The sequence below is a fragment of the Grus americana genome, chromosome 21, assembly GCF_028858705.1.
Source record: "Grus americana isolate bGruAme1 chromosome 21, bGruAme1.mat, whole genome shotgun sequence".
In the NCBI taxonomy this organism is placed as follows: Eukaryota; Metazoa; Chordata; class Aves; order Gruiformes; family Gruidae; genus Grus; species Grus americana.
In genome coordinates this window covers 7,237,904-7,259,981 of record NC_072872.1, presented here as the reverse complement: position 1 = coordinate 7,259,981, position 22,078 = coordinate 7,237,904, and the positions used below count along the sequence as shown (strand labels likewise).

Sequence of the window (22,078 nt, the reverse complement as noted above, 5' to 3'; positions counted from 1 at the left end):
ACACAGCTTGCATGGATTTTAACCATAATTTAATTAAAAATAGCTCCAAAACCTTTTGACAAGGCACCTCAATTAGGGATCCTTCTAGTTCTCTGTCTCGCTTCATTCCCGGCTTAATTTCCATCCTTACAGTATTCACATGCGGATCACATTCATCATATCCTATTCGCAATAGGAAAAAAATCCAGTAAAATACATTTTTACAGTGACTGATGGTACTTAAACCATCTGCTTAACTGCAGTTCAGTGTTTTATTGTCCATTAAACCAAGAGATAGGAGATTAAAATGATGCTGTTTAACTTGAGTAAAAAGACAAAGTTAGTATCATAACTAAATTTCCAAATAAAATACTACAGAGCAATACTAATAACATTTAAAAAGCCCTCAAAGCTATTAGAAAATGCATGATGAGTAAATTTAAACATTTTTGTTGTAATAAAAAGTCACATATGTTTTGTCAGAAGTCCTGTAGAAAGAAAAGAATGACCACTTTTCTTTCTGATCCCTTACTAGAGTTCATCACGGATCACTGCCCAAGATTCAAGAGTCAACTCTGACTCCTCTGGTTCCTAGTTAGTGTGGTGGTGGTATGTTTTTGAAGGCTTACGGTATTAAGTGTAAAAAAGGCTAAAAGTCATTAGGAAAGAGGAAATCCATTTTGATCATAATTGGAATTGCATTTTTAAGATTCATCTGGAAAGACCTCTATGATCTTTGAATGTGATAAACTGATCCAAATCCTACCCCCACCTCTCTCCAGAAGTAAAGATTTTTTTGGTCCAGCCTTCTGAGTCTAGAGGCAGCAGTCTTAAGGTAAATCATTATCCAAGAGCAGCTCTGATGCAAAAAGCTTCACTCCCTTTTGTAGATTTATTCTTGACCACAGACTGTTGTTCTTGTGAATTCTCATGGTGCCCTCAGTCAACTTTCTCCCTGGCTCCAGCTTCTTTGCAGGTCTTGCAGATCCTTCATGCTCTTTAGATGTATCTGACTACCACTGAATAGTATTCAATTTCATTAATAACCATTTGAAGACTTTCTGAAGAAGGTTTTCCAGCTTCAATGAGGAATGCATTACACCTATCATGCCTGTGTGTTATGAAGCTGTGTTGCATTTTGTGGAGGCCTCTGTGTTGCTGCTACCAGTAGCAGTAACATCCTTGAGCTATAAAGTCTGTGTGTTATTCACATGTGTTCTCCCCACAATGTGCCAAGTAAAACGGGAAAACTGTACATCTCCCAGAAAATCCTCCCGCCACCACTTGATGTAAGATTTTTCTTCATCCTCCTGGTCATTCTTATGGACTATATATAAATTATTGTCACTTTCAAGCAAAAATTATTCAAAATGTAAACAGTAGATTTTCCCCATTTACAACAGAAGCTTATACTTCTGTTGGCTCCCAAATTCCTAGTTTGATATATTTTACAGGTCAGTTTCATAGGAAAAAAGGGAAAGCTTCTGTGTGTTTCAAAACAATACTAACAACAAAAGCCAAATTTACACAAATAACAAAATTATGTACTCAAAACAGAAAGAAGTTACTATAGTAACATTTCCTGTAATGATTAACAAACTCTAAGAACTCTACAAATTCAACTACATTAAATGCTATTGGAGAGAAATGTCAAAATACCTAAGTAATATACTTTACAAGCCAGGCAACAGACACCAATATAGTTAGTGTTCTGCACTTAAAATTAGAAGCCCATAAATAATTCAGCCATTTAAGTTTTCTCTTACTTGGTAGATTACACTCAGGACTGAAAAATTCCCACACAGATGCTTACTGCTGCAATACAAGAGCAAGCACAATATATTTACTTTTCTTCCTGAGGAACAGCATTTGTGTGCAATTAGAGGGCACTTATTTCTTATATAAGATAGGTCACAAATAAAAGTTGCAATTTTAATTTAGGTCTTAAGACTCAGATTTCTAGTTTAATATTCTACAGAGTTGCAGAAGACATAAGACTAATAAGTAAAACTTGCAATTTAGGAATATAAGCATACAAGGATGGGAAAGCTACTGATTATATTTAGCAGGAAGGGAAACTTATGCCAGATTAACTGCAACACATTTATAGAGGGTAAATAACTTCAATTAGCCTTTAACCTGAAAGTCTTACCACCACAGCAGTGGAGACAGTGTCACACAGGCAAATTTGTAGTAGCACAGATACCAACATTCCAATTCTAAAATTTATATTCAGTTAAAAAAAAGCCAAAGCTACAATCTCCATAATCTAACTTAAAAAAAACCACACAGGTAAGCATAATGTAAGTGAAAAGTAGTTACCAATGACCAAAATGCTTACTTATATTACCAACACGGGTAGGAAACCTGGTTTGAAGCCAGGACATCTCATTATCCTCGGCACAATGTAAACAACAAAAAGGTGATGCATCACAGAAAAATCTTACATTCCAGGTTTAAGACAAGAGCATGATAAATACAGATGGAGATAAGAAAATCGTGAAACTATAACTGGGCAGTGAATCTCAATAACATCAACATCCCATCAGTTATCAGGTCTTAGACAGCAACATGAAATGAAAGTTGTAAGGAAGACAAAATTAACTCCTCCCAAACAAGAATGGTAGCATGAAAGAAACAGCAAAATGAACATTTAAAAATTGAAGTAGCGTGGTAAGATCGTCATTATGAGTCAGTTGTAGCTATGCATTAACATTTCAACAGCAAAGCATTCAACTAGATGTTAAACGTCAGACTGCCTCTTATGTTATACTCAGTAAAGCATAAAAGCATTCTTAAATAAAACAAACAGTGAACTTGCAGTCTTTAACTTGAGAAACCAAGTGAAAAAATATATTGGTACAGCTCTAGAAAAAGCCTTCCTGCTTCCTGTACACAGCTAACAGTAGCCATGGTTTTGTAGTTCTTTTTTCAGCACATAATGGTTAAATACCATAAAAACAGGCACTGGGATAAGAATAGACTTCATATACTGAAACAATCAAAAAAAGGTTGTCTTGGTACTTCCCTGAATGCTGTTAAGCTATCCTATATGCAGTGAGTAATCTAAAATGTTCTTAGCTGTGCCACACACAACTCAGATGACTAACACTAGGAGAAAAATGTTTATGGTATATGTGTTCACATTACCATTATTCTTCCATTTAACTCAAGCTTCGACACAGAAAAAAATTTTAGTCAGCATTAGGCTCTTGTTTCCTTGTGTTTCAACTTGAAAAGATTTGGAAAAGCTTTTAAGTCAAAATCTTTTCTCCTCATTGCCTGCATTTCAAAGAAAATTCTAGTAATTAAAAAAGCTTTCCAAGTATTTTTTGTCTCCTGAATATATTTCCCAACACTTTTAGAAATTTAGCTTAAGATTTACCTGACATTTTAGATCCTCCTAACAGCACTGTCCTAATCATATCACAAAACAGCACAACCACCTAAATCTCTCCATTACTTTTTAAGAAAAGATATTTAATATTAAAGCTTTCAGCCAAAAAACAGGTTAAAAAATCAGAATTCAAATCAGCATAAATGTTGACCAAGTACCACCAGTTGCAAATAAGAGTTTCTTATACAAATAAACAATACAAATCCAAGTCTTCTCTCTCTCTCAAAAACTCTGCAAAACAGAAAAGAAACCCTGCAGTCTGTGATGCTTATGATCTACCACAAACTGAAGCAAGTTGCATTATAGCAGCACTAGGTAGCTAACATAATGAAAAATAACACTTAGGCTTAAGGGAGAATACAAAACAAGGGATGTCTGACAAAATTAAAGACAGCCTTCACTATATGAATCATTTTGCAAACACCAGGTATTTTAAAACACTGGCTTCTTATGTAGTGAATGTCTTCTCTGAAGAATGTTAACAATGAAGGTCTGAACAGCAGGCTTCAAAGTAAAAACATAATCATGCAGTTTTCTCTCCTCCTCTGAACCTCTTTCGTGTTGTTACAGCCACTGCTGCCTGCCTGTTTCTACACCTCCTGTAGACTTCCTGGGACTATGAAAATATTATGTGCATATTTTTCACTGTTCAACTAGGTATTAAAAATGTAATCCCAATAAGGCAGTGTTCCTGACTTAATTGTTTTATTGCTCAAGTGTCAATAAACATAACATCATTTTTGTGATGGTTTTCTACGATGAAGACAGAAGTAGCCCAATTACCAAGTAACAGAAGCTTTTAAAAAAAACTACAATTGCAATAACATTTTATGCCTGCAAAACCACTGAAATGCAAGTCATCTATTCCACCATGAACTAAAAACTTCCCTCACACCAGCAGTAATAAAGAAAACCTGAACATAATAACCAGAGAATCACTTTAAATAACCACACTGCTTTCAAGCTGCATCCTTAAAAAAAAGGACCTGATCCTACTCACGCCTACTCATGTTACTAAACTCCCTTATGTACCTGAATAATCCTACTGATTCAAAAAATTACATAATTTGTAAATTCAGTCCTTTTTTTTTTTTCCCCTCCTTTTCTTTAAATGTACTACAAGTAGACTACAAATGCTTCACGTATCTGAAGCACCTCACTTTCCATGCTTGTGTCTAAACCGGTTTCAGGACACTTTACTCGGGTGATTAACACAGCTGACAGACTACCAACCTTCCTGTCAAGGCAGAAAGGCTTCTAATCAACAAGGGAAATGACGTACTGCAATAGCATTCCAACAGGCTGTCTTTGCTAGTCCACACTTCCTTTTTCAACGGAGATTGAACTGTTTACTAATAGGAATACATGAAATGACAACCTAGAATAGTAAGACATGAATTCTGATACGGGAAATCTATGGAGTTCTTCACACCACAATTGCAGGCATGTTGCGTGTATGCTATGTAAACTTGATAGTAGCAGAACCTAGTGCATGAGTCTGCAGAATCTACAAATAGAAACCAAGGAATAAATGGTTTCACCAATGCTTTAATATGTTTTTTAAAATGTTCTTTAAATTTCATCACATATACTTTAAAAATGATACCCACAAGTTGTAACCACTCTTAGCGTTTGGAAGCAAGCCAGATTTTTGGTCATAAAATAAAGCTTGTATCCATTATGTTATGTCACCTGGAGAAAGCACAATAGCTTTTACATTTATGGAATTGAATGTCACTAGTTTTAATGTGGTTGTTACACATAAGCACTATTAATTAACTAAAAGAATCTATTCTTTTCGAACACGTATAAACAGAAGTAATTATTTTTACCAGATCCCAGTCTATGCTGCGGAAAAATGTATGAGACTTGATATCAGAAAATCCTGTCTGCGGCTGACAACCAAGCCTTTCTTTGGGATCCTGCAGAAAACACAGAAACTCGTATTACATACTCTAAGCCAGTTACAGCCCATGTTTGTCAAAAGCCCACATACGACTCCAGCATTCCCTGTTACTACACAAACTGCTGCTAAGATACGCATATTATGGCTATCGAGGGATTTTCATTCTTTTTTTTTTTTTTGATGAAGTTTGTTTGAAATCTCATTTTTAAATTATATTTTACAACTTCTTAAAATAAAATAAAAAAATCTAGATTTATTTAGTAATGTATAATTCATATCCTTCTTTTCTCCACTAAAAAATGATAATGGTTTTAGGGGTTTCAATCAGCTTAATTAAATGAGTAGGAAGTATTACAGAAAATAGTTTATAAACAAGCCTATAGTTATTTTTTTCCACTAGGGGCAGGCTTTTAAATCAAGTCTGTGCTGTGGAATTCCCTCAGTGAATTAGCAACTAAGTGGGGTTTTTTAACATACAGGATACCAAGGTTTTATAGATTTTCTTAACAGTAAGCAGATTAACGTCTTAACTGTATTGCTTTCAACAGGAAGCTCTGACTTCCAGATCTTAGATGCTAAAAATAAGAGAATGTTATTTACCTTGTTTAAAAATCCTTTTAACACATGGGAAGCCTTGACAGAAAGAAACCTTGGAATCCGGATTGGCTTCTCAAGAATAACTGTTACAGGTTTAAAAACAGCAATATTGTTTTTTGTTTTATGACATTGACCATGATTTCAATACAAACACTATATTATTTAAATATGTTACCATTTGGAAGATGGGAACATACAGTAATTATTTAAAATAATGCAAACAAAAGGAGTTACAGTAAATCAAGGCACTGTTATACTGACATTTCAAGATCTCTTAAAGGAAAAGTTAGCTTCATTATCTTTTTCTATTGTTCGTAGTATAAACAGGGAATAAAACTTTGTCAGTGTCCTCAGTATATGGAAAAGTGTGATTTTAAATAGTAATTGATTTAACATTAGGCTTGTCAAGAAGACCATGGCAGATTCTGTTACATAATTGCAGTAACTAGTTTAAAAAATGGTTCTGCATATTAGGGAGTTGGCAACTTCGCAATTCCCCAAACCGTTACAGAGTTTCTGTTGTAATAAATATGGCAAGTATCACTACTTTTGTTTAGAAAAATTCATAGATCACTATTCCTGAAAGGTAAAACTGTAAAAAAAAAAAAGTTAATTTCATCAGAAGTAAAAAAAAAAAAAATTATAATAAAAAAAAATTTAAGTTATCTGGAGCAAAACTACAGGTTGATGTTTCTGTCAAGAAAAATCCTCCTATCCTCTCACGTAGCACTGAATTTTAAAATTAATTCCTGGCCTGTGGACTGCCTTTTAACAACAGTACCATTCCATACTATTTCTGTCTGTTATTTCTGAACTGTGGATATTTAAAAAAAATATTTTATAGTCTGAAGAAGATTTCCTAATTCCAGACCATTTTATCTGAGTTCAACAAAATAAATTCCTGGGATGAAGAACTGGAAATACTGGGACTCTATCTACAGTAGATCTACAGGCAGCTATGGGATAATGGAAAAGGAAAACCTAACTGTCCTAGTGGAACTGCTATTTTTCATTATTTCTCCCCCCCCCCCCCCCCCCCGAGAAAGAAAAAGAAAAAATCAAAATTACTATACCTTGGAAGAGGTAATCTTCAGTGTTCATGTCTGGATTGTCAGTAATAATATCAAACGGAGACCTTCCCGCCATCATTTCAAACATCAACACGCCAAGAGCCCACCAGTCCACGCTGAACCCTGTAAATATTTGCAGAGCAGATTTTCAGCTAGGACTCTTTGAATTTAGGTGTTCTCTCTCATATAAATGAAAATTAATGGCCTGGTTCTACAAAGTACTGAAATTCTCTACTTTCACTGAAGCCACAGACATATCATGACTTACACTATCACTGGATGAGACTTGAGAGAGTTCAAGGAGCAGTTTTGCTAAAGTATCATTATAAGTTATTTTTCAGGGAAAGTATGATTTCAAAGAAACTGAAATGAGTGATTGCAAGAGAAAAACAAAAATAACCTTATTTCAGAAAAAATAAACTGTACAACATACATGAAATTTTCTCAACATATAATGGCACAACAATGTGGAAATTAAAAAACTGTATTTGAACCAACCTACAACTAGAATTTTGCTTTGTGATTTATTATAACTACAAATTGTTTAGTCACAGCTTACCATATTCTTCTCCTCTGAGGATCTCTGGTGCAATATAATTTGGTGTCCCACAGAAAGTGCTTGTAGTGTCACCAGGGCCCAAACCTTCCTACATGCATAAATCATTTCATAAATTAAAAGCTGACCACCTTTTCTGAGAATTTCCCTTAATTAGGCTTATAAAGCCAAGTTACTTAGGGAGTCTAAAGACCCTCCTATCAAAAAAAGGCAATGCTAGAGCAAAATAAATACCCATAGTGCTCAAAGCTGGCTTCTGACTTTACAGCTTATCTTCAGCAAATTAATTTATTAAAACTGAGACATGACACATTTGTAACAACATTTTAATTACTATTTACAGATACACTTAAAAAAATTCAGATCAGAAGCAATTCAGAAGTCCTTTTCAAATAGATTGGGGAAAAACACTTCTATTTTTAGAATGAACAAATCAAACTTTTTACGTAACTGCTGCATTCCAAGTGAAGCCTCACAACCTGTGCACTTTGATAGCGGAGAAACATTCTAGTCCAGCATTCTTAGAAATTGGTGCAATACCTATTCTATGGAGGGAATGAGACAAGCTTTCCTCATTACATCACCATAACACGCCTTAACCATGTTCTGAAATAAGTTAAATCAAAATTAGTATTATACACTCTATTCTTGGACTTTTAAAAAAACAACACAATGCCAGTTGCAATTTTGGCTTCAGAAACTTATTGTCACCAAGAAATACATGGGACTCTAATCTCATTTCACAGGCTATCCAGAAACAGTGTGGCAATAACAAGGAGACTTGAGGTCAAATCAACAGCTCTAGGGGGATAGCAGATTTTTTTGTCAGATTACAACTGCTTCAGTCATGTCTGTTATTCCAACTTTATAAACATAAGTTTTAAATTTAGTATCTTCTACACCGGTATTTTCTACTGACATTTTCTTGCTTTCCTCTGCATCACGTTAAGTCCACTTTACCAGGTGCTTTGAAAGCAATGCTCTCTGAATTGCCTCTCAGCGCCAAAGATTGCAGCATAAGAACTGAGATACTAGAGAGCCCCCGTTGGTTAAAAATCTGTCCAGCCACAGAGAATGATGAATGCAATTCATATTCACAGCAGTACAGTTACCAAGAGATGGAAAAGACCCTTTTAAAAACATACTTGTGTTAAAGATAAATTTTCTAACTGAGGTCACGAAGGAACGTAAACAGATAAAAGAAATTAATTTGGCAACAGGTCAAACTTCTTTTGTCCCCCAAAATGACCCACATAACTTTGTGAAATAAACAAAGGAAAAAAATTACAAGTGTAGTTCTGTTCTTCAACAGTCATTTTTCAGAATGAAGCTCCTGTGCCACAACCAAATTCTGGGCTCAGTAACACTAGCGTTAAGATAAGGATAAATTTTCTAAGTTTTCTCTTAATATCACTGGATGCAGTATTTGACTTAAAAGCATAACCAGAGACATATACTACTGAATGACAAGGTGACACAAGAAAGGTAAGAAAAATCCTACCTTGCACATGCCATAATCCGTTAATTTGATATGACCCTCTGCATCTAAAAGAACATTGTCTAGTTTTAAATCTCTGTAGATTATGCCTCTTTCATGTAGGAAGTTTAGCGCAATACAAATTTCAGCAGCATAAAACCTGAAATCAAAAAGTAGAAAATTCATATTGCCATTAAGGTTGTACAAAAGCTGGTGCAATTAAAAAAATCTGTTCTTAAAGTATCACTTTACAGTCAGCTTTCATCTATCAACAGTATACCAAAATCAAGCTATGTTTATTCCTAAGGACATTGAGCTCATATATTGTAAAACCATTCTTTAAATTAAATATGGGAAATTATTTTTTTATTCTACCAATTAAGAAAATATTTATTCTTTATCCTACACTTTTTTGTGAGAATTCCAAGTATGACATAGAAGTTCTGTACTTTCAGCTTATTAAGTGTTACAATGAGACTTTCTGTAGTGCAAAGCCACGCAAAACAGGTATTTCGTCTTTCCCTACCAACACTATATTAATTCAACGTAAGACCAAAATAAGTAGAATAGTTATATCTTCTATCAACAGAAGAAAGCAGCATTACCTAAATATGAAGCAATAAACAAAAGTAAATAGGAATAACTGTTACTACTTATCAAAGCTTGCTTTCTTTAAAAAAAATACAGAGCCTTCAAAAAAATAAAATTAACATTTCTTTCCAGGGCATTCTAAACTTAAGAATCAATCTTTCATTCTGTCTTTACTGTTTATATATTTTTATGGAATAAAGTTTGGAAAGCATTTCATACAACATTAAACAACTACAAGAAAACCACTATAACTGTGTTAGTAAAATACCTTGCATGTTCTTCAGGAAGTTTCCTTTGCCGTTGCATATGAAACATAAGATCTCCCCCATTTACATACTCTATGACAAGAAACAATCTGAAAGTATATAATACAATTAATGGATTCCAAGGAAACATTCAAAAAGAAAAATTATTCTTATCCTTCCAATTTGAGCCATTTTCACTTCCTCTCTTGAATTAGACTTCTAGAACGCTTATAGTTACATAAACTATTTAAGAGAAAAAAGACAGTACTTATTTGATCCATATAATGCAGGATCATATGCTTTATTTAAATGCCAGACTAAATGTAAAGGAGAGGCAGCTGCAAACAACAGGCTACTATTTGGTGTGAAATCTGCAGAACTATTTAAAGAGTACAAAAGACAATAGCATTGGCCTAATGTAATGAGGTACTTGGCGACAGATGTAAAAAAACCCTCCTAAGCATACAATGATATACAGACATCTTTGAAAATTACTTAGAAATAACAGCAAAATCATGGAAGCGTGCTAGAAGATGACACATGGCAAAAATGAAAGTTTATCCAAAAAAGGTAAAATTATTATTCATTTGAAAAAGACATAATAATGACAATGTAGTTACATGACTACCTCTTATTCATAGATGCTGATTCTTTTGACTTTTATGGAACAAAATTCCACAGTATAAAATTTGCTCAGTGAGTACACCGCTTTGAATAACAACATCCAATTGACTGAAAAAAATATTAGCCTGTCTGAAATGAGTTGATTATTTAAAATAAAGGTTTAAAGATTAAAAAATACTTTAAAAGATGCATGAATTTAAATTCAAACCTTTCTTATTAAATCTGGCATAGATTTACAGATGTAATAATTATTGAATTGTTACTCTGCTTGACTAAATATTGTTCTTTTTTAATAGCCAAGCTGCAGCATCAAATCTGAAGAGCTTTGTAGATGAATCATAGTTTATACACACCTAACTCAACAAGGTTTCTGCACAGGCAAAATCTGAAAATTCTCATTTGTATTTTTGATACAGTTTTGCCACTCAAAGGTCACCATCTTTTAAAAAGTACTTCATCATTAACAATAATTAATGTTTTTCTGACAATATTACAGAGATCGGTATGTTTTGTGATATTAATTAAAAATATAACTACGAAGCTTGCTGTTTGTGCTGCTTCTGTTCCCAAAAAGCTCAAACAGATCTACTGAAAGCAAGATGCTGTAAGACTCATTTAGAGGAATGCAACCCACATTTACTTTCAAAAAAATGTTAAGTTTTATTCGAACAGCATACGACACAATAATATTTCTTCCAATTAAAGTTACATTATCTAGCATATTATTAATATACACAAACAAAATTATTTCTATTAAACCCTACGATTATCAGTGAACTCTTCTTGATACACTGTTAAGAAACATACTGTCATTCCTAGCAGGAAAAAAAAAAGTTCTGTTTTATTTGTATGGATAGACTGAGACTAAAGAATTTGAGGACTGACTGACTCAATTCACATATATCCATTATTTATCAGAGATGAAAACTAAATTTGGTGAGCCGGCAGAACAGGTAATGAAATCCCACCCTCCCCTGACTTTACCAAGACCTTCGTCTGTAGAGAAACGTGAATTAAAAGAGAGTGTAATGGACCCGCTTCTGTTCCTCTCTACATAGCATATTCACTAAGTGGAAGATCTGAGCACAGAAAGGCTGCACCGTCAAGGTTTATTAGTTCCTCTGCAGAACAACTTTTTGAAACAGTCTTCTCAAAAGAAATGAGAAAAGTCAATAGGGGAAAGAAACATAGGTGGAACCAGCCGTATAAAGAGACTTCTATTACAGTTTGCAGGAAAGGTTTCATCCTTGGGAAAATATGATCCAGGCAATGCTGCCAAGGTCAGAGAGACCTACAGGATAGAAACACGCTGAGTGAGGGTTTCTTATGAAGGTTGCAGCTGTCCCAGGAGGCAGTATTTCCTTATGCGCCTAATTTTCCATGAGCTGAAAACTCCTTTCCATATATCCACACACACTGGAAAACATTCCATTTGGAAAATACATGCTCCAGTCTCTCAGACCACTCTAATTGGTAACAATTAAAGATGTCTTTTTTCCTTTGAAAAGGATTCTTCATTTGAAACACTCAACATGTTAAAAAATTAAAAGGTAAACCAGGAAAAATCATTGGACACAACCCAGTTTGCAAGTCTTTCAGTGGCCTCCCCACAAGTATATAAACACTAAACTAAAATTGAAGAAACAATAAATAAAATAGATAACAATGCCATGAATATTTTATTACAGCCTTCCTGGTATTTTTTGCTTCCAACTTTCCTATCCTATTTAAAAGCTTCCAATGTTTTAACATCATTCAGAACCTGCACTTTAAAGTTCCTTGCGTCATGTTCAAGCACCTAAGCGTGTGAATACTGGTAGTCCTTGCTGCTTCCAGAAGGACATACTCAAACACCAATGGTTTTGCAGGATGGAAGTTTCAGATTGTTGCCATCCTTGTAATATACTTATCTGGCAATTCTGGACAAGCCTAAGTCACATATTTTATTACAATAATAAAACAAGCATCACTAGTATCCGAAACAATGTAAACAGCTACATTTAGCATCAATTAACATCTTTACATACATATTTTAAATTATATTTAAGAGAAAGAACATGTTCTTTCGCAACTCTTTTCCTCCCCCTATTAGTACACTTATACACAAACTGCTCTCATATTACAACTTGTTTTCTTTGGGCCAGTTAACACAACGTGATGTTGATGAATTTATTTAACTTGAAATCAGTTTCATGCTTCTCTTTGTTCCTGTAATGAGGTCATAATTGTGATTTTATAATATTACAGCTATAACTAAATTGAGAATTCATGACATTATAGTTATATCCATGGCAAATGGCTGAAGTTATAAACAAAAAGCTATAGTTTCACTAAAGGAGAAGCTAGGCTGGAAAAAAAGGACTCCTAAAGATACAACAGGAAAACAGAAAGCTTTGAGTATGTTCAGCATGTATTTTTTTCTATTTCTGCTCCTCAGCTATGTCAGTGTAATTACCAAAGTGGCAAGCAAAGGATCTTTCTATTGCTGACTTCAGCCTTTTTCTTCTTTCCAGTATTTGTAAGAAACCTCATTCTCAATACTTCGCCTGCCCAACTACTTGAATTTTTATAGTAGATGTTCAATACTACTTAGTATTTGGTGAGGTGTTTGTGAGTGTTGGTTTAACTTAAAAGGCCTTTTACAGTTTGTTAGTTGTCTAGATTTTTTTTTTTTTTTCTGTCTACAAGACAAATTTGTTTTGGTCAAATCCTTAGTCACTTTTGGAGATCATTCTTTCTCCCTGCTCCAAAATACTCCCTAGTCTATGTACCTTCAGAACACTCTTCATACAAATTCTTTGCTTCCTTTATCTCCGCTATGTTTTCCCTGCTAAGAAACTGCTATTTCCTATGACCATAGCCATTAAGGGGCTGAAAGTTGGGAGATTGTAGAAATAGTATAGTGCATGGCTTCATATTTTAAAAATTGATAAGGCGCATTGTAATGAACAGGTGATTATTCTTAAGGATGACTAGATAATCCATGAAAATGTCTTAAAACTGTTTGTGCTCTACATTGCATGCCATTCAAGTAAGCCAGATAGAATTACTTTTATCTTCTGATTATGATACATAAGGCAGCAGGCATTATAAAAGTGTAACAGTAAAGAGATGCCTGTGAAAACAAAACAAAAAACCCCAACGAATCACCCTCCCATCCCTCATACAAATTCCCCAGTGACATACATAAGCATGGGCATGCAAGTCCTTGATTTCTTTCATATTCCAATTGCAAAATAAGTAAAAAAATCCACTTGGGATTGTGCACACAAGGACAAAAAATTAGTATTTCAAAGTAGCTAAGAGTTTATTAAGCACTTTTTTCAAATAAAATCACGTATTTCATCAGTATGTGCTAAGGGCTCATAAGCCTCAGATAAAGAAAAAAAACAAACTTCAGACACATGTAGGTTTTTAAGTTATTGTTAAAAACTATTATTACTGAGCAGCCCAACTCTTATGCTATTTTGAAGAACAGAGAACTACAGTTTGGCCCTGTGAAAACTGATTTGGCCCTATTCAGCAGATTCAGGTTTTATAAACTCTCTCTTACAAAGCTCTGTTTCACTCTGCTGCCATCCTCCTACTCCTGAAGCCACATGGCCTGTGCTCAGGAAGTCAGCGCACAGTTCCTCCTCTTTTTCATTCATCTTCTCCCTTCAGATCTGGACCTGAAATGTCCACACCACACTGGCTAAGCTACCCTGCTAAAACTGGCTTTGCTGCAGTAACGAATCCCTGACAATACTAATGCTTCCTTCTCAAAATTACTGTGTGATGGCAGTGGTTATGTTCGCTTTATGAGAAGCAGTTAGTACAATCATCAAGATTTTCAAAACAAAATAATTTCAGATCTTTCTTACCGACTTGTTGTTTGAAAGCATGAATGTAAACCAACTAGGAATGGGTTACTGGATGCCTGTTCAAACACATGTTTCTCTGTCTGTACCCAATCAATATCCTGAAATAGAGTAATTGAACAATCAGAACTCCTGCTGGATAACCACTGTGGGTATTCCCAGAAAAAAAAAAATTATGAACATCTATGCTCCCTTACATATACTGTCATTGTTATATATGTTCTTCAGAAAGACAAAACCCCCTAAAATCTGGAGGAAGTTATAAAACATTTTAAATCAATTATATATTCAGAAGTTTAACCATTTAGAAAGGTCTGCACAAAATTTAAGCCATTTAAAAACATCATACATGTGCAATATTTGATACATTGCTCATACTGGTTCATAGAAATAAATTCAGTTATCTTAGATAAAAGATTCTAAGGCTGCTGAAGTAACTCATGCCAGTAATACAAGCAATGTGAATCTCCAGTTTTTAAAAGGTTCAAATAAACTGAACTTCATTTGTTCATCTGAAACTCAAAATTAATTCAACAAAACTACCAAAAACCTATTAGTTTGTCCAACCAAAAGCCTTCTTATCACAGACTACCTTTAATACTCAACAGGGAGAAGTCCTGAATACCCAGTGAATACCATATAATAAAAACCTACCAAAATTTCAATGATACTAGCATAGTGCTGCAGAATTCAGATCTGTAATAACAAAGCATTCGATCATTTTTCATATAACCATATAAAATTTAAACCTTATGGACAGCTGGATTTAGCAGTAGATATTCACTCTTCCAAGCAATACACAGATCATGTTCCACCCTGCAAACACTCAGTACCCTGCCAACAAACTAGAAATATAACTGTTCTAAAAATTCTCCATTTCCAACAGATATTTCCAGCTTTCCAACCACTCTGCAGACAATCAAGACAGATACTAAGAAACCAGGCCTCCCTGTCAAGGACAGTGAAGCTAAAGTCTCAAAGGAAATAAAGAAATGTCACCATCAAATTAAATAAATCTGTAAGGTTTTGTGTTCAGACACTCCTGAAGATATAACACCTTGGAAGGTTAAATCTGGGTCCAAACATGAGCCAAAAATCCAATTTCAAATAAAACAATAAACATTTCTTTTTTGCTTTTACTGAACAAGCTTATCAGGGTCTTTAAACTAACCCTTTCAGTATTGTACATTAGTGTTATACTAGGGCACTACTAGTTAACAAGATTAAGCTTAGAAAAATGTAATAGCAGAAGACCAGGTATTTCATTTGCTTCATCTCATTTAGAAAAGAAATTTTCCTTCTCTCCAATATCAACCACTACCTGGAGAGCACTAGCTGATTTAAACATACTGATTTTTGCTATGTAATTAATTTACTTTCTCCATGAAACACTTAGTAAGTGACATTTCCATTACTTGCAATATCACATGCATTCACAGAATTCATTGAATTTCCTATCAATTCCCAGAATTTCATTATACAGCCTATCTTATAGAAAAGAAAAACCAATTAGCTCATCTTCTATGTAATTATGTATAAGAGCCACTATTCAAGAAAGACATTTCTCATCTACCTCATTCTCAGAAACAACTGTGTAACTCATTAAATAATACTTCCCTTTAGTTTCTATCTTGTTGGAAAAAGACATATTAAAAAGGCAACAGTAAACAAACTACACAACAGTCTAATCTTTGGTCATAAAAATAAACATCAACTAAATAAGCAAGCCAAAGTATTTTAGAAGAACTTTACAACTGTACTCTCCTAACCCTAGCCTCTGGAATAATGACAAAGATGGCAGCCAGAGAAACCAACTGAAACTACCAACACAAGTAGTACTTAAACCAACGTGTTTTGGGTTTTTTCCCAACAACCTACTTTCAAGAAATCCAGTCTTCCTAACAGCATAAAATGAATATAACGGCATCAGCTTAAAAACTGCATTCTATTTGAAAAAAAATCACTTTCTGTTGTAAGAACAGCTATATATAAGAAATTCCCTACAAGGTGAGACTGATTGTCCACCTCTTTTTTATTTTATCAGAGTTTGGGATTCAACCCACAAGGATGACACAGTACTAACTTTACTCTTCAAATATTTAATGGAGTCATACTTTACGTAGCCCGTCATACACACTGGCAGTCCTGCAGGAGCACGTCATACCGCAGCGTTCCACTAAAGCTGGTAGCCTGACAACACTTGCTATCCATCTGTCAGGTCTCAGCCTGTGCTACCAGGGCTGTGGTCTGAGCACTCCATTCCAGTTACCCCATCCCCTGTTGCATTACTTAACATGGCAGGTTCCAGCCAAATGGCATTGTAGGTGGTTCAAATCTGCCTTGCTTGCTGTGACTGATTCATCACATTTATGAACAAAATTAGAATGGATATAAACAATACCTTTTGAGAAGTGTGAATAATATAGGAAAATGTGAAGGGTTACTTGGGTTTTGGTTTGTTTTTTTTCTCCAAACTTGTGCATTTGAGATCCTGTATTAAAAAGATTTCAACAGGATTTTGAAAATAATCAAGAAATGCAGCACTCATTTCTGTGGCAGACAGTTTCTTTTTTTTTTTTACAAGCCAGTTAAACCACAGTGACCTCAAATGGTAGTAGCATAACTTTTTTAAAGCCATAGAAAAAATATTCCAGAGTATTGTGTCGCTTACACATAAGCTCTGTAATTGTGACTCTAAGAACAGAGTTTCAGCTCCTATTCTGAAATACAGACATGATAACTTGCAGATATATTAATTTCCCTTGGAAAACATCTTTGTTCTCTCAAAATTAAGTGCCCAAATTCCACCCTATTTATCTCATCACCTACAGACTAGCACATCCAGGTTGGAATATTTTTTACATGCATTCCACTAAGGCTATTAATAGCTAATTGTTATCAAAATAAGGGACACTTTTCTCCCAGATTTAATCTTGGTGATTCATGCAGACGGCTAATGACAAATGAGTTCAAAAGTCAGCAAAACTTCTACTACAGAGATGCTGTCTAAAACCTTAGCTGCTTTCTTAGTTGAATGTTTTTTGTTAAAGCATAGTAAGTTTTTACAATATATAAAGGAATGCAATTAACACAGACTTTTACCTCATCATCATGGACCAATTCTTTTTTCACTACTTTCATAGCATAAATCTGATCATTCTTTTTTAACCGAACTAAAAGAACTTTGGCATAACTTCCACGTCCAATAACTCTGATTAAATCAAAGTCCTGTAGTCCAAGCCCCTGAGAAATCTTAATTCCATCCATTCCATCAATGACTGGTTTGATATCCTGTATAAAAAGAAACAGATGCTAGAAACAGAAGACATTTTCATAACAAGCACCTATTAAAGCAAAGAGGTCTTTAACCACTGGCCAGAATTTGCTGAGTTTGCTTGCCATTGTCACTGGCACACAGATCTGAATGGTTGATTATAACACATTTGCTTAGAAACGTTTGGTTGGTATTGGTTTTGCTCTTACTAACAGTTACTGTGCTTTTCAAGGCAGCAGTTTGTTCAATGAATCATTTAAATATTTCCTGCTGGAAAACAGAAAGCGACGCCTTGAGAGATGAGGTTTTATTCAAATTCCTGAACCGTAGGCCATGTAGAATTATCTTTTGCACTAAGAGAAGTGCATCTTTCACACTGACAGATATTGTAGTACAAATTAATAAAGGCTGCCTAAAAAGACGACAGATAAGGAAATAATAATTTGCTAATGAATATACCTGTCTTGGTTTTAGTTTAGGCAACAACTGTCTGTATCAGGTTCACTACATTTTGATTTAAAATTGAGATTTCTAATAGGTGCCTGGGAACATACAGAAGCAGATGCCAATTTCTCAAATGTGAGAATTTGCAGGAAATATTCCACTATGAAGAATGTTATTTTTAAAATTCATTATTTAAAAAGATAAAATTTATCTTGACTGTTTGCTGGAATTAGATGTGAACATGTGAGAGTGAAGATGAAGCAGTTAAACTAGACAAATTCAGCATGTACTTTGACATTTCATGTTTTACCAATATATACAGTGCTTTGACACACTTCTGTGGCCTATTTTTATCTGACCTCATACTACTGTACTTGTAGACAGATCAGCATTCTGCTGAACTATGGAAAGTATTTATATAAAGAATCTTGATCTAGGATTGACTGCTATTAGAAGAGATTGCTCTGAGCTTAAAGATTCTAGTCAACAAAGCTCCCAGAATGCCACTTCCTCCCTGTAGGATATCTTAAACTATGTTAGCAAAGCTCAAAAGCCAGGTGGGAAAATCAGAGCAGCATAATTCAGGAGAGTTGAGCTCCTATCAAAATTTAAACACAAACAGTATCTACACCTGAGCACTAACGATAGCAGAAATTAGCAATTCTAGGTAGCAATTCTCTGACATGTTTTCAATTTATAGCCTTCCATCTCTGAATTTGAGACAAAATCTAATGACACGTGATTGAAAATAAGGCAAGCACTCAAGAGCAGGAACTACTCAAGTGTGAAATAATGGTAGTGACAAGTATTGTAGTGGAGGTAGAGGGGAAAAAAGGTGCAGGCTTGTTAAAAGTGCGATATCAAACTAACTGCTAGTGTTCTGCAGCGTGCATCCTATTTATTTTAAATATGCCAGAAGCATTTTTAAAAGAAATGTCTAAAAGCCCTTTAGAATTAAAGCATATTGGGATTTTTCAAACTGCTTTAAGGGAACAACATTCTTGGTACACAGAGATTGGGTCAGACCATCTACACAAGAGCTGAAAAACAGACTATAAGTGTATGCTTTTATTTCCACAGGAGCTGTCTATAAATTATTAGGTAGTATTTATATGAAACATCTCAGAGAGCTGAATGGTCAATGTATTATCAGACTGAACCAACTTTCATAATAATAGCCTGTAGAGGTAGCCTGAGGGTGATAAAGGGTGCACATCCATTACAGACAGCAGACAAGACAAAATGTCAACGGCACCATTTGTTGCAAGGACCAACAAAGTCAAACCCCGGACTGTAGGTCCAACACAAATGGAGAGGAGGAAAAAAAAAGCAAAGAAAAAAGTCTCTCACATCATGATTGGGATAAGAGCTGTATACAGAAGAAATCAGAAAAATCTAACAAACTTATTTAAAAAAATGATCAATTTTCAGAAAGAAAACCCAGCTTTTTTAAAAGGTAGCAGAAAAAACCAGGGCAAATAATTAGCTGTTTTATAAAACGATGTATGATTTAGAGTGTGTAAATGTGAATTACAAAAATATTTTTAAAACTTACCTCAGAATCATCTTTAATGTTGTCATGTTTCCGGTTTGAAGGAATGTAGGGAACTGGAAAAGAAATCAAACAAATAGTGCAGTTAAGACCTTCATTAGAAATAATTATAAAAACTGTTAAATGGAAAAATGATTTAGTAGCTTAGGGTCAGCAGTTTGCTTTAAATACTATGGAACAGTTGATCACATTTTTCCACTTTATTCTTGTAATCCTGACAGCAGATCCTAAGGCCACTGCAGAAACAACCAACTCTGAGACAGCAAGAAATCCCTCAATGAACCCTTGAGCTCATGATAGTACCTGAAAGGCCAGAATAATTTTGAAGAGCAGGTATGATAAATGGGCCCTTAAAACAGGTTAAACTATCAAAAACATTAACCTAGGAAGAGGACTCCAAATCGCACAAAATTAAGAAACAGCTGAAGTCTGAGGGTGCACTTATATTGGTATCATAGTTTGGATCTGAAGTGCAAGGGGTTTTGTTTGTTTTAAAAAGTAAATCTATTGTTACCAATTGCTCTGTGCTTAACTTCATACTCTAGAATGGTTTCAGAGCATATGCATTTAGGATGAAACCAAACCAGATACCATGCTTCAGAAGTACATTTATTGTAATTGAGTCCCTAATGAGCATTTAGTCCATGGGACTAAACTAGAGCTATTCCCAAGTAAAACTTTAAAAAACCCCAAACAGGTAGAGGAAAATCAGGCCTCCAAATGGGGAAATACATTAATTGCAACTAACAAGAAAGTACTCACTTCCATCAGTTTCTTCTGAAGGGAGGTCAACTTCATCATTTTTATCATCTAACTGAGGTTCCTGGGAAGGCATGACCGAATCCTTGCAAAACACGTAAGTTATACAGGAAAATAACATCTGTTTATGCAGCCCCTTTAAAGTATGTCTTGCCATATAACTACAACACAATGAGAATCTTATATTTCTATCTTCCAGAATGGAAACTGGATTTTGTAGAAAGTATTTCCAAATATTAACATTTTGTAATGCATTATTAAACCAGCCTATCAAAAGCCTAAATGTTACATCAACCATTCTCTACAACAGGTGTTTAGCTGTCTTCTAAAAGTAAGATTAGTGTATTTTATTGCGAAGTTCAAACTTTAACTCTAAGACTTCTGAATCTGTTTCACATGGAACTGCCACAAAGTAAACACTTCAGCATGATGCTACACACTCAATTTAGAGCACTGGCATATTCCTTTCCTGTTTAAAAAACATTAATTGTTACTTATTATCCAAAGGTATTGCATAAATTGATAAAGATCACAATACCAAATAGTTTTATAGTACATTTGGGTGCTGGTCTCATTCACAACTCATAATGAGAGATGTAGGACTATTCCAGTAGGTAGAGCAACACGCATAAATAAACTGGCAAAGTAATATCAAGGCAAGTCATATGCAATACCTATAAAGAAACACTGCAGTTTGAGTTTTTGAGTTAGAGACAACATGATGCAACAGCCAGTGAGATATGGATTACAGTCTGTAATGAGTATGGGGAAGGACTAAAATCCAGGGATACAAATTAATGTTTAAAATTTAGGAAAGACACTAGAGCTGCCACTGGAATATACGTGGGGAATGGAGAAGATGAGAACAGTACTAGAGAGACTGAGATGGCAAGAACATGAAAGCAACAATCCTTTTTGCAAGCAGTAGTGCAAAAACTACGCCAATGCCTTAGTTCTTAAAACATTCCCAGAGGCTAAAAGGAACAAGTGCTAAGATTGTCAATGACAACCCTTCATCTAAAATGCAATGGGTCTACTGGAGAAGTCAAACTCAAGCTTGCTCACACTTAAGTCATATCACAAGTTTTCTTTTCTCACTTTGTCTCTACTGCTCACAATCCAAAGTCCTGTCCTCCACAGATATTTCAGAAACTGAAAACCAAATACCACCAAGTATTATAAATCTAGAACCACGGACAGCATTTAATTACTTTGGACGCACATCTAGAAACAGCAACGGCAGGACAGAATGAAACATCTTAGCATTATACAGAATGCAAACTTACCATATGCCTTTTGCAGGTCAGTGGAACAAGTATATGACAACGTTTATGGACCAACAATTTGCAGTTGATACACTTGTAGCCTTGCCTTCCGAGACCCCATATCCTTTCACTGCACTGGCCACAATACGCTCTCTAAAAGCCAGAACACACATTATTAATTCAATTATCAATTCCTTTCTGTAGGTGAGCAGTTATCTAGCAGCACAAATCCATCCTACAAAAACCCATCCTAGTCACCTTCTAATAGGTGTTTAATAATAATTCTTTTAGAATCCAGGGTTTCCCTAATAACTGAAGGTTACACTTCATACTTAGAATTCAGCTAAATGCAGTCCTTTAAGCATATGGAACACATCACAGCCTAAAATTAGCAAATAATTCTTAGAGAAGTGTATTTTGAACTTCAGGTTATGACAGAGGTTACCCAAACAAAATTGACAGAAATTTATATGACACAATTA

The 22,078-nt window shown here is 34.7% G+C and overlaps 1 protein-coding gene across 4 annotated transcripts in view; it reads right to left on the bottom strand.

Annotated features, from left to right (window-relative positions):
* Window positions 1-4,961: 4,961 nt before the first annotated feature.
* Window positions 4,962-22,078, bottom strand: part of PRKCZ (protein kinase C zeta) — a 53,298-nt gene continuing 36,181 nt past the window's right edge. For 2 of the 4 annotated variants that reach the window (XM_054850019.1, XM_054850023.1), the window contains 11 exons: window positions 21,618-21,749; window positions 20,335-20,416; window positions 19,576-19,628; window positions 17,405-17,593; window positions 14,306-14,403; window positions 9,842-9,928; window positions 9,007-9,142; window positions 7,509-7,596; window positions 6,953-7,072; window positions 5,883-5,962; window positions 5,137-5,298 (listed from right to left, as the gene is read on the bottom strand). In XM_054850019.1, the coding sequence (XP_054705994.1) occupies window positions 5,152-5,298; window positions 5,883-5,962; window positions 6,953-7,072; window positions 7,509-7,596; window positions 9,007-9,142; window positions 9,842-9,928; window positions 14,306-14,403; window positions 17,405-17,593; window positions 19,576-19,628; window positions 20,335-20,416; window positions 21,618-21,749 (1,212 nt within the window). In that variant the 3' untranslated portion in view covers window positions 5,137-5,151. Of the gene's footprint in view, window positions 5,299-5,882; window positions 5,963-6,952; window positions 7,073-7,508; window positions 7,597-9,006; window positions 9,143-9,841; window positions 9,929-14,305; window positions 14,404-17,404; window positions 17,594-19,575; window positions 19,629-20,334; window positions 20,417-21,617; window positions 21,750-22,078 lie in introns of all 4 variants that reach the window. The other 2 variants (XM_054850022.1, XM_054850020.1) reach the window with 2 other exon arrangements.